The sequence below is a fragment of the Geotrypetes seraphini genome, chromosome 15 (assembly GCF_902459505.1).
Source record: "Geotrypetes seraphini chromosome 15, aGeoSer1.1, whole genome shotgun sequence".
Classification (NCBI taxonomy): domain Eukaryota; kingdom Metazoa; phylum Chordata; class Amphibia; order Gymnophiona; family Dermophiidae; genus Geotrypetes; species Geotrypetes seraphini.
Genome location: NC_047098.1, coordinates 66,243,090 through 66,257,587, shown reverse-complemented (window position 1 = coordinate 66,257,587; position 14,498 = coordinate 66,243,090). Strand labels below are relative to the sequence as shown.

At 40.8% G+C, this 14,498-nt stretch overlaps 1 protein-coding gene across 4 annotated transcripts in view; it reads left to right on the top strand.

Annotated features, from left to right (window-relative positions):
- Nucleotides 1–14,498, top strand: part of LOC117348777 (GAS2-like protein 2A) — a 67,215-nt gene that overhangs the window by 42,474 nt on the left and 10,243 nt on the right. For all 4 annotated transcript variants that reach the window (XM_033921241.1, XM_033921243.1, XM_033921240.1 and 1 more), the window contains 2 exons: nucleotides 7,376–7,623; nucleotides 10,429–10,536. In XM_033921241.1, the coding sequence (XP_033777132.1) occupies nucleotides 7,376–7,623; nucleotides 10,429–10,536 (356 nt within the window). The remainder of the gene's footprint in view (nucleotides 1–7,375; nucleotides 7,624–10,428; nucleotides 10,537–14,498) is intronic.

The window sequence follows — 14,498 nt, the reverse complement described above, 5'->3', positions numbered from 1 at the left end:
GATTAGGGAAGAGACGAGGAGTTACTGGAATAGGGAGAAGGGTCTTGAGCTACTGCAGGGGAGGTGGCGCATGGGTGAAGGTTTGCCTAGGGTAGGGGTGGACAACCTCAGTCCTCAAGGGCCACAGCCCAGCTGAGTTTTTAGGATTTCTCCAATGAATACGCATGAGATGTATTTGAACGTATGCACTGCCTCCATTGTATGTAAATAGATCTCATGTATATTGATTGGAGAAATCTTGAAAACCTGACTGGGTTGAGGACAGAGGTTGCCTACCCGTGTCCTAGGGCATCAGGTACCCTTGGGCTGGCCCTAGGATTAGACAATCCTCAAGAAAAGCATAAAGAGGTGTATCCAGCATGAAGTGACAGATGCAACCCTAGGGCACTGTCTCTGAGTCAATTAAATTGTATGCTCTAAATAGAGCAGGTAATAATTTAAAAAAAAATTAATAAATAATTTTGGGGTAACTAGTCAGTGATGTTTTGCTGACCGTCACTGGCATATTACTGTGTGCAATTCTTGTCACCGTATTGCAAAAAAAGATATAGTGAATTAGAAAAGGTAAAGAGAAGGGAGACAAAAATGATAAAATAGAGGAAAGGCTGATGTGACTAAGGCACTTCAGCTTGAAGAAGAGATGGCTCAGGGGAGATATGATAGAGATCTATAAAATACGGAGTGGAGTGGAAAGGGTAGGTGTGAATTGCTTGTTTACTCTTTCCAAAAATACTAGGACTAGGGGCCATGTGATAAAGCTACTTAGTAGTAGATTTAAAACAATATTTCTTTTCTTTTATCAATGCCAAAAAGGCTTTCCTCCTGAGCCATATCAGGAAAAATCAAAATCTTACCACAGAATTTTACATCCTTACTTTTAAAGTAAAGTTTCATAATCAGAACTTTGTCTGATTCACTTAGGCAAGTTACCAGTAGAGTGGACCGAGTTTGAATCAAATCCTGTGAATTCTGCCAGAAAATCAGCAAGATTAAGGTCAACAGAAACAAGCTGGTCCACTCCCTGTTCCACGGTCGATTTTCCCTTTTGGGGAATATAGTAATTATTTGAAGACATCATAGTGTCTACATTAGATAATCCTAATATCTCCTTGAGAAAGAGAAACCTCTGGGGTTATTCAGTGAGCTAAGGGAAAATTAATCAAACAGGTTCCTAGCCCTTGCATGATTATCCATCATTTCCAATTTAAGGTGAATATTACTGTATATGAATCTTTAGTCAATAATACAGAAAAAGATTGCAGGTTTAAGGCCTGCTTTTCAACCAAAATTTTGAATATTAGAGTCCTAGTTTATCAACCATTTCTTTAGAAAAAACCTGAACCTGGTTAGTTACAGACTTCTGCATTGTCTGCATCCTTACATTTAAATGCCACAAATCTTTTAAAGTAACTTCCTGTGGTATATCTTCCAAAACCTCAGCCTTATCTAAAAAGTTAGAAAATAATTGTGGCATTTTCATATAGGTAATCTATGAGGTAGGCTGAGGATCAGAAGCTTCCAAAGAAGCCACTACAAGACTGCCTTCCGATCCTAGACCACTAGCAACCTCTGGAGGGAGAGGAGGGGTACGATCAAGAGAGTTAAGTGACACTCCCAATGTTGACTCAAGTCTATTACTCTGCGGTCTCGAGAGTTCCGCATTCCAAAAAAACTGAAAACCCTTCTCTTCAATGCATGAACCTTCTTTGCTCTTAGCCCCCTCCAGCTGTCTATCTTCTCTATTTTTCTTTCCTCCCTTTCTCTTCTCCAAGTATATGGTCTGCCCTTCCCCCTTCTTCTCGCTGTAAATCGCCTTGAGCCTGCATCGATATGCACCACACACAAGTAGAAGATTAGATTAGATAAGCAGTCAAGAGGTACTGAAAATTAGCAGATAGCTCCAAATTTATGCAGTCAGCGGCTGTTTGTGGCTGGTTAAGTCATTTTGAATACTGACAAGCATGTGTCTATTGCTGGCTTTTACAAAGCTGCTGCAAGGTTAATGTGTGGTGTAAGAAAGTTTGAACACAACACCTTGTTTGAGGAAACTCCATTGGCTACCTGTGCGCTCACGTATTATTTTCAAGACATTAGAACCGGTGTTCAAAGTCATTTACCAAGGGATTCCCTGGTATTTATCGCAGACTATGGCAATCTATCGGCCGCTCAGAACTCTGCAGTCTGAGGGCGCGATATGATTGTCTTTGATGGACTTTTCAAAAGTGCGCTAAGAGAACACGAGATCTTCTGGTTTTTCCATCATAGGAGTAACTCTGTGGATCAAATTAATTGGGACCACAAAGAACTCTTCCTGACATTCAGAAGTTAAAGAAAATGCTTCAGACAACATACACTTTTTGTAGAAGCATTCCAATGAATGATGACTCTGCTTATTCCGGTTGTTGGATTGACATACTGTATAATTGAGTGCTATGAATTAATTGTTATTGAATGATTTGAAATGTCTGTTTATATAAATTTTGATTTTTCTATATGTTTCTATTTTGTGTATGTTGCTATTTGTAAAGCCACCTAGGAATAGGCAGTTAAGAAATCTTTTAAATAAATAGGATTCCTATTAAATACTGTATATAGAATTCCTATGAGCGTCTGAGTATTTACCTCACCGCTCTGAAGTGGAAACCTCGACCACAGCTTTGTAAAAAGGAGCCCTAAGTTTCTAACATCTATATTGTCAATGTCCTGGTCACTATTTACCTGTGTAAATATTGGCATTTCTACATAGATTGCATACATGTATAAAACCAGATGAAGGAAAGCTGGTCTGTACACTTCTTTGTGGAGGAACATAAACATAAGAACATAAGAAACGCCTTCACCGGATCAGACCTTAGGTCCATCTAGTCCGGCGACCCGCACACACGGAGGCCAAGCTAGGTGCTCCCTGATGGAGACCTTGATTACCTGTATCCCTCAATGTGATTTGCAAGAAGGTGTGCATCCAACTTGCGCTTGAATCCCAAAATGGTAGCCTCCGTCACAACCTCCTCCGGGAGAGCATTCCAAGTGTCCACCACTCGCTGTGCGAAACAGAACTTCCTGACATTTGTCCTGGACCTGCCGCCCCTTAGTTTCAGTCCATGACCTCTTGTTCGTGTCTCATTTGACAATGTGAATAACGATGTTTCTTGCTCTATTTTGTCAAATCCTTTTAGTATTTTAAAAGTCTCTATCATATCCCCTCGCAGTCTCCTCTGTTCGTTTGGGCCAGTCTGTAATGGGAAGGATTCAGAGACGGCATCCCTTTAATCCACTGTTGCTTCTGTCACCCCCCACCCACAAATAGAAAATAAATAAGGTTTGCAGTCTCTGTTGGCAATTAGCAGGCATGCAGATGTAAGTTGCTGTGTTTATCTTTGTGAAACGACTGCTCGCATTGCATATTCAAACACACATTCACTCCTGCAGGTAGTTAGAAAAGGCTCTACAGTGTGTCTGTCACACACACTCCTCAGAGTGAAGTTGAAAAGTGACAAAAATCTATGTTCTGGCGTGTCCCCTAGAACCAGGGGTATCTCCAGCCAGGTCTTCTACTTGGCCCTAGGTAGCTGCCTAGGCCTGGGAGCAAAGGTAATTACTGGCTTCAATCATTCAAATACCAAGCTCAGGCAGAGTTTCTCAGAGTCAAGAATGGTCTTTATTCTGACCTCAGTGGTCAAAAGGGAATAGCATGAAGTAAATCACATTCAGTTTTTCACAACAAAAAAAAAAACAAACAGTTTCCAAAAATCAAGTCAAAAGAAAAACATATAACTCTGGCAAACAATACAGAGAGTATAATGAATTTCAAATCCAGCTCTAGTCCAGCACTACAATGGTGATTCATTAGCATTCAACTCCTTGCATGAAAGCATGGACCTCAGTCCTGATTGCAGGGAATTACAACCAAACGTATTTTTGAAAAGGAAGAGGAAAAACCACATACCCTTGTCTGGCCTAAGACCCTCTACTCTGGCTCAGCCTTCCAATTACCCTTGCTTACCAGAAAACCCATAACTATTTTTCAGTTGACAGTCCATTTATAGGCAGGAACAAGGCATTCACAGGACAGTGCACATAACAGGGTTATTTTTCCCAGTAGCAGACAGTATTGTACATTTTCTCTGAGGCACCAAACAGTAGGAAAGCTCTGCCTCAGACTCTCTAATCACTGTAGCCCATATTGGTAGGCAGCACAACTGAATGGGATTCTGTGCTTGCTTCTCCATCATGGCAAACACAGTGAGTTTTCAGCATACAAAAAACATTCACTCTATCTTAATGCCTTTTGGTACAAACTAAGCGTACAGTTAGCAGCTTGCAAAAGAAACTAGGTAAGTAATTACTGCTTAGCCAGGAATACTGTCCACCAAAACACAAAGCATACATTGAAATTAAAAAAAAAAAAACACCACCTGCCTCAGTTAATTTCCATGAGCTCTGCTTGGACCTCTGAGGTAGGAAGGCTCCTTGGATTTCCACTTCCATCAAATCCTCTGGAACATGAAAGCTGGAAGTAGAGCAACTGTCCTCTACTTCCTGCATAGGCCAATCTAATACCTCAGAGTCTGCCTTCTCCCTCCAATACTCCTGCCTTGCTTCATCCTGCTGGAGTGTTTCTGCCACATCACTCTCCCCTCCCCTTCCTGCTTCACTCAGCCTGCCTTTAACTAGCCCAAAGCCACTCCCCTTCAGCCTGTAGAGGGGGATGGGCTTTGGTTTCACTGCAGGCTGCCTCAGTTCAAGCTTCCCCTGTCTGCTTTGCCTTAATCTTACAGGCATAGCCACCTTGGCTTTAGCTGCCCTTTCTGATGAACTAATAGGGTGCAAATGCTGTGTTTCATAACCAACCTGATCCAGATTACCATTGTTATTATAGCATGTACAAGGGAGGTCAGACACAAGTTGCTCACTGGAGCTGATCTGGTCAGCTCTTCTGCACAGGTACAAAACCAACATGGAGGTTTGGTTTGTCACAAGTGGTAGAATCTTTTCTAAAATACTATACACATCCTAACCTGGATGTGACAGTTCTGATGGCTTTGCAAATCTCTCTCTGGACACTGGGTTGCATAGCCTGTGATGGCCTGCAGATGTCAGTATAATAGTACAATCTGTGACTGAGAATTAATCATCAGATCACATGAAGTGCTGCACTAACTCCCTCCCCCCCAAATTCTTGCCATCCTGTTGATTCTGAACCACCTAAGTCAGTGAAACATTATAAGCAACCATTATTAGGGGATTCATTTTTTTCCTGACATTTTCTGTCCTTTGCAAGATATTTGCTGCTTGTTTCAGATATAGGAAGGGATTGTTGTGCTAATTCCCAGTGTAAGCAAAGAGAGGCAGAAAGTTATGATAACAGGTTTATTTAGGGCAGAGGTGGGCAAACATTTTGATTCGTGGGCCACAATGGGTTCTTAAATTTGCCAGAAGGGCTGGGTGACTGGAGGGGGTGTGAGTTCTTATGCGCCCTGCATTTCTGCAAGAGCATTTCATGGCTGCTGCAGAACAATGATGGTAAGAGAAAGAGCTAAGGCATAAAGAAAGAAAGAAAGACACCCCCCCTCCAAGGACAGACTGTCTCTGATTTCTGCTTTCAACTTCTTTTCACTCTTTTCCTTCCAGCTTCTGCCCTATCACTTCAATCCAGCATCTGCCCCTTCCATATGGTATCTGCCTTCTTTCTATGCCCCTCTCCCCTTTCCATCCAGCCTGCACCCTCTCTGTCCTTTTTACATGATTCATTCCAGCTTCACTGCTCTCTTCATTTTTATTTCTCGTACACCAGATCTAGCATCTTTGTCCCTCTCCTTATTCTCTGCTGACTCCCTTCCCAGCATCAATCTCTCTCTACTTTCTCATTCCTCTGTATCTTCCCTTTCCCGCATCTGATCTCTCCATTCCACACTGACCCATTCCCCTCCTCTAATCTCCCTGCCAGCTGTTTCCTTCCTTTTTTCTTCCTCCTCTGTTCAGCAGTACCCCCTTCCCTCCTCCCCCTATCCAACAGTAACTCTCTTCTCTTCCCTTCCCTGTCCCTCCTCCCCTCCCAGCAACATCTCTCCTTCTCTCTCCCTCCCTCCAGGTCCAGTACCAGCTCTTGCTTTATTTTCCTTAGTCCAGCAGCTTCCCAGCCTTCAACAGTGGCTTCCTCTCCTTCCCTCCCAGCAGCTCTCAGTACTTACCTGCAGCAGTGCCAGTAGTGTCAGCGAAGTGATTCCTGCCTTCCTTTTTTGATTACGGACCAATAGACATAATTTCAAGATAAGTCTGAGATTATATCTAGGAGCTGGCTGGGGGGCTCTCAGAGCGGGACTTCCTGTTTTGTCTTGCACTCATGTGATTGACTAATTGTATATCACTGTTTAAGTTATTACACCGATTAATTTGAGCACATGTGAGATGTCCTAGGATGGTGTGCAGGCAGAGGGTGGTTAACCTGTGCCTTACTGTGTAAAGCGCTGGAGAATTCTCTCCCTTCGCTTACCCTTCACTTTGAGGACACTCAGCTTCACAATAATAATTTTTATGATTTAACATATAAACATTATTACGTGGTCTTTTCCTCAAGTGCTGAAATATCAGGCTGTCCCACTCAGAGAACCTATCGACTTTTACTGCTTTTTCTGTGTGTCTTTTGAGGTTGAATAGAGAAGCATCCTGCTTCAGGGGCATAGCCACAGGAGGGCTTTGGCCCACCCAGTTTGGGCACAGGCCCACCCAGCAGCGCTGAAACCTTTGACAGTGACAGCATGGGGAGAACAAGCTGGGGTCTTCCATCTCCCTTAAAAAGTTTCACTCTCACTTCAATGGGTCACCAGCAGCGGCAGTGATTCCCACATACTGCCTGCCACTAATCTGGAAGCTTCCCCTCTGCTGCGTCCCACCTCCTCTGTAGCAATTTCCTGTTTCTGTCTGGGTGGGATGCTGCAGAACATGTGAGAATCACTGCCACTGCCCCATCGAAGGAAGGAGGATAATTGGTGGAGTGAGATGGTGTGGGGGAAGGAGAGATGATGCACAAGGGACAGAGAGGCAAGAAAGGGAGAACTGTTAGACAAGGGGTGGATGGGAGTAAGGGAGAGATGTGGCAAAAAGGTAGAGAGGGGTGAGACAGGAAGAAATCTTTCATATGGGAGCAGCTCCAGCTGTTTTTATCTATTTTGGGTTTCTTTTGGCTGGGCTTTTGGGGTGGTCTCTACTATCAATTGTTTGCATGATTTTTTTCTTCTTTGTTTTTTTATATATTATACATCGCTTATATTTCTTTCTATAGTAAAATGGCGGGTTATCAAATAAATAAACTTGAATGAATCTCTCACCCCGCATTCCTTCTCTTTCTTTTTTTCCCCTTCTGTCTGTCCCTCAGATGTGTTGATGTTTGAGACAGAGGACCTGGTGCTCAGGAAGAATGAGAAGAATTTCATCTTGTGCTTGCTGGAGCTGGCCCGCCGTGCCTCCCGCTTTGGGATGAGTGCACCCATCCTTATCCAGATGGAAGAGGAGATCGAGGAGGAGATCAGGGAAGAGATGGACCTGCCACCTCCAGAGATTCCGATCCCCAAACCTTGCAAACCTGATCGGAAGTTCTGTGATTTCAAAAATCTGGACCAGATGGTGAGTCTTTCTTTAGAAAAATATATTAAAAATGGAAGAGCAGAAAGCTATATAACATAATACCAAAAATCTACTCTCTTCTGATATTCAGAGGGGTAATTCAGGAACAAAAGCTAATTCATAAATTAAGTGGAGAAAAAGACCTCATTAAAGCCAATATAGGTTAAGACCTTACTGCTAGCGCAGGTACTAACAAGCTTACAGACAAACGTAGTGATCCTATAATAGTCATAGGTCTAAAAAAACTCAATTTATTAAATAGCGGGAATTGTAGAGACTAAGTCTCAGTTCAAAGAGATAAATGGAACACAGTCACAACCCCCCCCCCTCCAATGCAGCATCAAAAAGTTAAAGGCCACTTACCTTGTGCTGGCTGGTCCCAAACTGTGTCCAATAGTGCTTCCAATCCCTGTAGTACAAAAATCAATTCCCGACAGGAGTACCCTGTTTCGCTGGATGTATCATCAGGGAAATACACAGAGAATACTCCTCACTGGCTGTGTTGAAAAGATGGCCTTTAGCCCAGAGTCCTGCAGCACTACCCATCCACTGCCAAAGGCAACAGTGTCTTCCACAGCTTGTAGGTCCTGTATATACAGCTTATCCATGTAATATGTTCTGAGAAGGTACACTGGATGTTGCAGGTATAGCAGTAATGTAGGTTTGACTTGTAGTGCAGTGGTCTTCATCGATTTCCCTCATCACCTCTAGAATTTTTTTTTTTTTTTTTAATGGTTACATTGGTCACTGTTAAGATTTCCAATTCAGTTTTTGGCTGCATACGTATTTCTGATTTGTATTCCCTTACTCTGTTTTACATGTCAATACAATGGGGGGAAATTTGTTAAACTGCACACAGAAATGGGTGCCAGAAAAGATCGACACTAAATGCTGTTCTTTAAAGAGGATACACCATGCAGAGCCTGATCCTGAGTCTCTGAAGAGAGACGGACAGAGTAACCTACAGTCCTTGATGGTTCTGGGGAGCCGTGGAGCTGCTAATGCTGAGATCCTGACGGAGGGAAGGTCCTCCAAGCCTTAGGAGTTGCCTGACCTGCTTGATCTATGATAAAAGGAGCATTGATGATTACAGAACCACAGAAGAGAGAGGAGTGAGAAGCATAAATGAGTGAGAGGAGCATAATGTAGGCCTTAACCTATAGCCTGGAAGTAGGCCAGGGGTAGGCAATTCTGGTCCTTGAGAACCACAGGCAGGTCAGGTTTTCAGGATATCCACAATGACTATATATGAGATGGATTTGCTTGCACTGCCTCATTGAGATGCAAATCTATCTCATGCATATTTATTGTGGACATCCTATGGCTCTTGAGGACTGGAATTGCCTACCCCTGAACTAGGCTATCAACCACCCTAGTGCAGGGGTCTCAAAGTCCCTCCTCGAGGGCTGCAATCCAGTCGTGTTTTCAGGATTTCCCCCAATGAATATGCATGAGATCTATGTGCATGCACTGCTTTCAATGCTTATTCATTGGGGAAATCCTGAAAACCCAACTGGATTGCAGCTCTCAAGGAGGGACTTTGAGATCCCTGCCCTAGTGTAACCCTAGTCCCGCCTTGCGGCTAGTCTGCAGGCTCCAGCCGGCTCACCAGGTCAGTCATCCGCAACCGGGGCTCAGAAAAAGAGAATTTCTTTAGTGTGGCACAGTTCCTTAAGTTCACTGAGCTGGGCATAGGCTGGGGCCAGACTTACAGAGGTAGGCTGAAGGATCAGGATCCTGGGGTTCAATTACACTCACTAAGTTCTTCACTTACCAAGGCGTGCTAAACACTAACGCGTTAGCATTTAGCATGTGCTAAATCGGCTAGCATGCCTTAATAAAAGGACCCGTTAATTACTTGCCAAGGAATCAAGCTGAGACCAGGGTGCAATTGATAACTGCAACTTGATTGTAGAGTCAATGCAGAAACTATTTGCAACTCTTCTGGTATACAAATTTAATCTGGTCCAAAATAGGCAGGTGGTACACTGTGGTGTACTTAGACTATATGACCCCCCCAATATAAAAATAGATTTTTAGTCATTTTATTTATTTCGGTTTATATCCCGTCCTACCCAGCAAGCTCAGAACAGTTCCCAGGGTTTCACTATAACATTACATAGGGTCCCATGCCCACGCTGTGGTGCCAACAAAATTCCTCTCTCTGTTAGGTCCCAGCTCACACTCGCTGTCTAACACCAGCTCTGGCAGGATGCACATTGCAAATCTGACATATTGTAATCACAAAATAGAAAACAACACTATTTTTCCTACCTTTTGTTGTCTGGTCATTATTCAAATCATGTTGGACCCAGGCTCTGGTTTCTGTTTGTCTTCTGATAAGGAATTCAGGCACAGAATTTAGTTTACCTATTGTTATGTTGATATAAAATGGAAGTTACTTTGTTGCCATTGTTACACACAATGCAATAATATTTAAGTAAATAACCCCCCACTCCCTCTTTTACAAAGCTACGCTGGCAGTTATCACTGTGGCAATTGCCCCAAAGCCCAGAGAGATTGGTTCCTATTGGGCTTTTGCCGCACAGCAGCTACTAGTTTGGGTTTCTAAAAGGGGGCTGAGGGGTAAGTAAGGAAAGAATATGGAACATAGTTTAAGGAATTCTTTCCAACATTTCTTTCTAATTGTCAAAAAGGCAAAAAAAATGGCCACAGTCACTTTTCATCCTTTGTGGCTTGTCAAAGTGACTGGGGTTACAACAAGCCTGAGTGCTTACACCCCCACCCACAAACGGTACCACAGGTGGCATTGAGCCCAGTAAGTTCCGCCCTTTCTCTCCACAGGTGCAGTACCTGGTCAGCTGCTGCACTTGTCCTGTGCAGTTCTCCATGGTCAAGGTGTCGGAGGGAAAGTACCGCGTAGGAGATTCCAGCACATTAATATTTGTCAGGGTAAGAAAAAACTGCCCAAAGCAGAGAACCTTTACTTTTACTGGACAATGTTTGATATTCTGCCTTACCGTTTAAGCGAGAGGCGAGCTACAATTAAAAAAATAATTTTTACATACGAGTATAACTGCAAACCTCGTCTAATTTCTTAACCCACCTATTACTTATTCATAAATGTCTTGTCATCAAACCATGTTTTTTTTACGTTTCAGCGGTTTTTCTCTGCCTTGAACCTGGGACTTTAAGGGTTACAAGGCAACTGCCTTGCAGGCAGAGTTGTTCCTACTAAACTCTTTACACTGTGCGTGATCCAACCAGGGCTGTGGAGTTGGTACATCAAACTTCCAACTCCGACTTCTATAGATTTTACATTTTTTGTTCTAGGACAAAAACACTATGTTAAATTCATCATTTTATATTTTTATATATTATAATGTTGTAAGTTTTCTTTTAAAGCTGGAGTCAGTCAGTACATTTTTTGCCAACTCAGACCTCACCCAAAATTGCTTCCGACTCTGACTCTAGCTCCACAGCCCTGGATCCAACCCCACAGCAGATACCAGCCTATGGAGACCCCATTCCCAAAGCAAATGCCAGCCCCACTACAAGACCTAGTCCCACAGCAGACCCCAGCCCCATTTTGATCATCCAACCCAATGCAGACCCCCTGCTTAGAAATCTGTAAAGATTTTGAAATATATATTCCTAGGGATATCTCCAGAAAAAGGAGGATGGATTGAGACATCTGGGTTTTACTTCCATTGAAATATTCAGCCAGTATAAGTCAGCATTTTATTTGGCCACTGATAGTGTCATCCACAGATATTCAATGCTGGGCCATGCCTGAGCATCGGCATTGAAGACATGAGCCTGACAATCACTTTTCAGCACTTCACTGCCTAAGTACAACTGGCTAAAGATAGGACTGTGTTTTATGTGGTCCAATTGGTCCGGTTAACCCAGGTAGTTAAGTGCTAAATATCGGCACTTAACTGCATCAGTGCCGACGCCATCCCCCAGACCGTCCACCAAACCACTGGCTATGGTTTTAGCTGTTAAGTGCCGCCATCAGCTGGTAGCCCCCACTTAAGCAATTTAACCAGGTAGGAGCCTTTTCTGCCTGGTTAAATCCCTTTGAATACCGAACCCTGGATCTTTTCTACAGTGATTCCAGCACTCAAAAACTGTCATCTTCACTATATTTACAGGGGAACCACTTTGGCAAAAAATTTCAGTAAGAAAGGATATTGCTGGATAAAGTAGCTGGTACATGACATAATATTCCATTCTGACTTATATTCCGCCAAAGCCCTTATGAGTTCATAGCAGATAACAATATATTTCTCTTACTGGAAACAAATCCAGTTAAACATAATGCAATGACAAATATTCAAATAGAACATTAACAGTAGAAGGTGATAAATGAAAAAATTTTATTAAAAAAAATAACAGAAATGTGTGAGCAATGGAATCCTTTACATCTTTCTTGGTGGGGAAGAGTCCAAACAATTAAAATGATGATTTTACCTGTGATTTGTTATCAAATGAGTATGATCCCAATATTTTTTCAGAGGTCATTTTACAAAAAGTTAAACAGTATACTTAAAATTTGTTTGGTTTGGGAAAAGACCCAGAATCGCTTTAATATCATTACAAAAAACAATTAAAGAGGGAGGGGTAAATTTTCCAAATTTCTATAGGTACCATCAATCCTATATTTTAAGACAGGGTATGTATTGGATCCTCCCAGATCTCATGGAAAAAGTACCTTACTGGTTATATTTAGAATGGCGGCTCATGTTCCCTTTACATCCAGAACATTTAATTAGTATAACAATGCCTAGGAGATATAAAGACAACAGAATTCTAATAGATACATGGAAAACACTAAGATTTATAAGTAATTTATCAACAGATCCATTGGCTAAATCTTTAAATCAATCTATTTGGGTAAACTCCAGGATCAAAATTGGTGGATTTAAAATAATATGGAAACAATGGATAATAGCAGGTATACGATCTTTAAAAGATGTAATAGTAAATGGATCACTGCTTAGTTTTTCACAATTGCAACAAAAATTTGGATTAGACAAGACACAATATTTTAAATGGATGCAATTGAAGCAGGCTATTCAGGAAGGGTTCCCTGAATGGAAGAATCTTAACACTCAGTATAGTTTGCAAATCCTATGTTTTCAAACGGATTTTCAAGGACACCAAGCCGCTAAATGGTATAAAATTATATATGGCTTTTTAAACAAAAAAAAGAGAACAGGACTTAGGGACATTTGGAGTATTGAGATAGGACAGATAATTTCTCCATCTCAATGGCAAAAATTTTGGTCCTGGAGAATACATACTACAAGATCAGCATCTATGAGTCAAACATGGTTGTTTTTATTACATAGAGTTTTATGGACCCCTACGAGATTACAAAAAACAGATAGTAGTAAATCTAATAGATGCTGGCATTGTAAGATAGAAGTGGGGACATTGGATCATTTACTTTTCTTTTGTCCCTGTATTAATTCCTTTTGGAAATTAATTTGGCCCCAAATTAATAATTTATTAGAAAATCATGTTGGACTCTCATATGATACAACATTATTTGGAACAGCAATGAGAAAACAGAGTCCGATATCAGCTAACAATAATAAACTTTTATTAATATTAACAGGAGTCGCCATTCAGCAAATTACTCAGAACTGGAAAGATTACACTAAATTAAATTACACTTTCTGGTGGAATTCAATTTGTAATATATATAAAATGGAAAAAGTATTGGCATTACAACAAGGATATATTCAAAAATTCAATAAAATATGGGGACCATTGACTAATTTTTCTACGGATCAGATATCATAACACATGTATAGAGCATATAGGGGGGGTAGGGAGGGAAAACTTTTGAAATATTATTCTGTCATATAATTCTGATAAAGAGATATTTTAATTTACAATGTAAGAACATTTATTAATAATTTCAAGTGTCTATTATAATTGAATGTAATACATGTATTTCACTTGATGTAAGAATTTAAAAAATAAAAATTTATTTACAAAAAAAAAATAGAAGGTGATAAATTTCAACATAAACATTTTTTTAAACAAAAAAATGTTTTTGTTTATGAAAATTTGATATTTCGCCAAATCTAGCAAAAGTTCTCAGCGGATTACAAAAAAATTACAGAAAACAACTCCATAATATAAAGAAAACACCTATTTTAAACTTACCTATCCAAGATACATTCAACTCCATCCAATCATCAAAACAGTATCTTTGTAGTTTGATTGTCTGTAAGCCTTTCAAATTAATGGATATGATCATTCGGAGAGGAATCAATTCTGAAAGCTTCTTGAAAAAAATGTGTTTTTAATAGCTTTTTAAATGCTTTATGATTAGCCTCGGTATGAATGATCTTTGGAAGTTGATTCCAGAAACAGGGTGACAAAAAAAGAATGCCATATTTCAAGTTATTTCCCATCTTATTTTTCCTACTGATGGAAGGACCAACTTATTGTCCTGAAAAGATCTTAACGTCCAGTTAGGAGTAATATATATGGAATAGTCAACGATTGTAAGTAGCTGGGCTCCGAAGTATGGAATTCTTTATGAGTTAAAACTAAAATTTTAAATTAGATTCTGAAAATGACCGGTAACCAATGATAATGTAAGAAAAGAGGTGTAACGTCTTTAAAAGTTTTCTAAAAATAGTATAATGACCTGGGCCTTAAGATCATCTGATCAAAAACTCCTTTTCATTCCTTCTCTAAAAGAATCCTTTTACACCAGGAATACTAACTTCGCCATAACTGCACCCACATTATGGAACTCTCTCCCCCAATTTCTTCGGGACGAAATCCAATTACCAAAATTTAAGACTATTCTTAAAACTTAACTATTTAAAGATGCCTATGCCAAATCTTAATCTTTTCCTCGTCCACTTGTTGATTTCTTTTTCAAT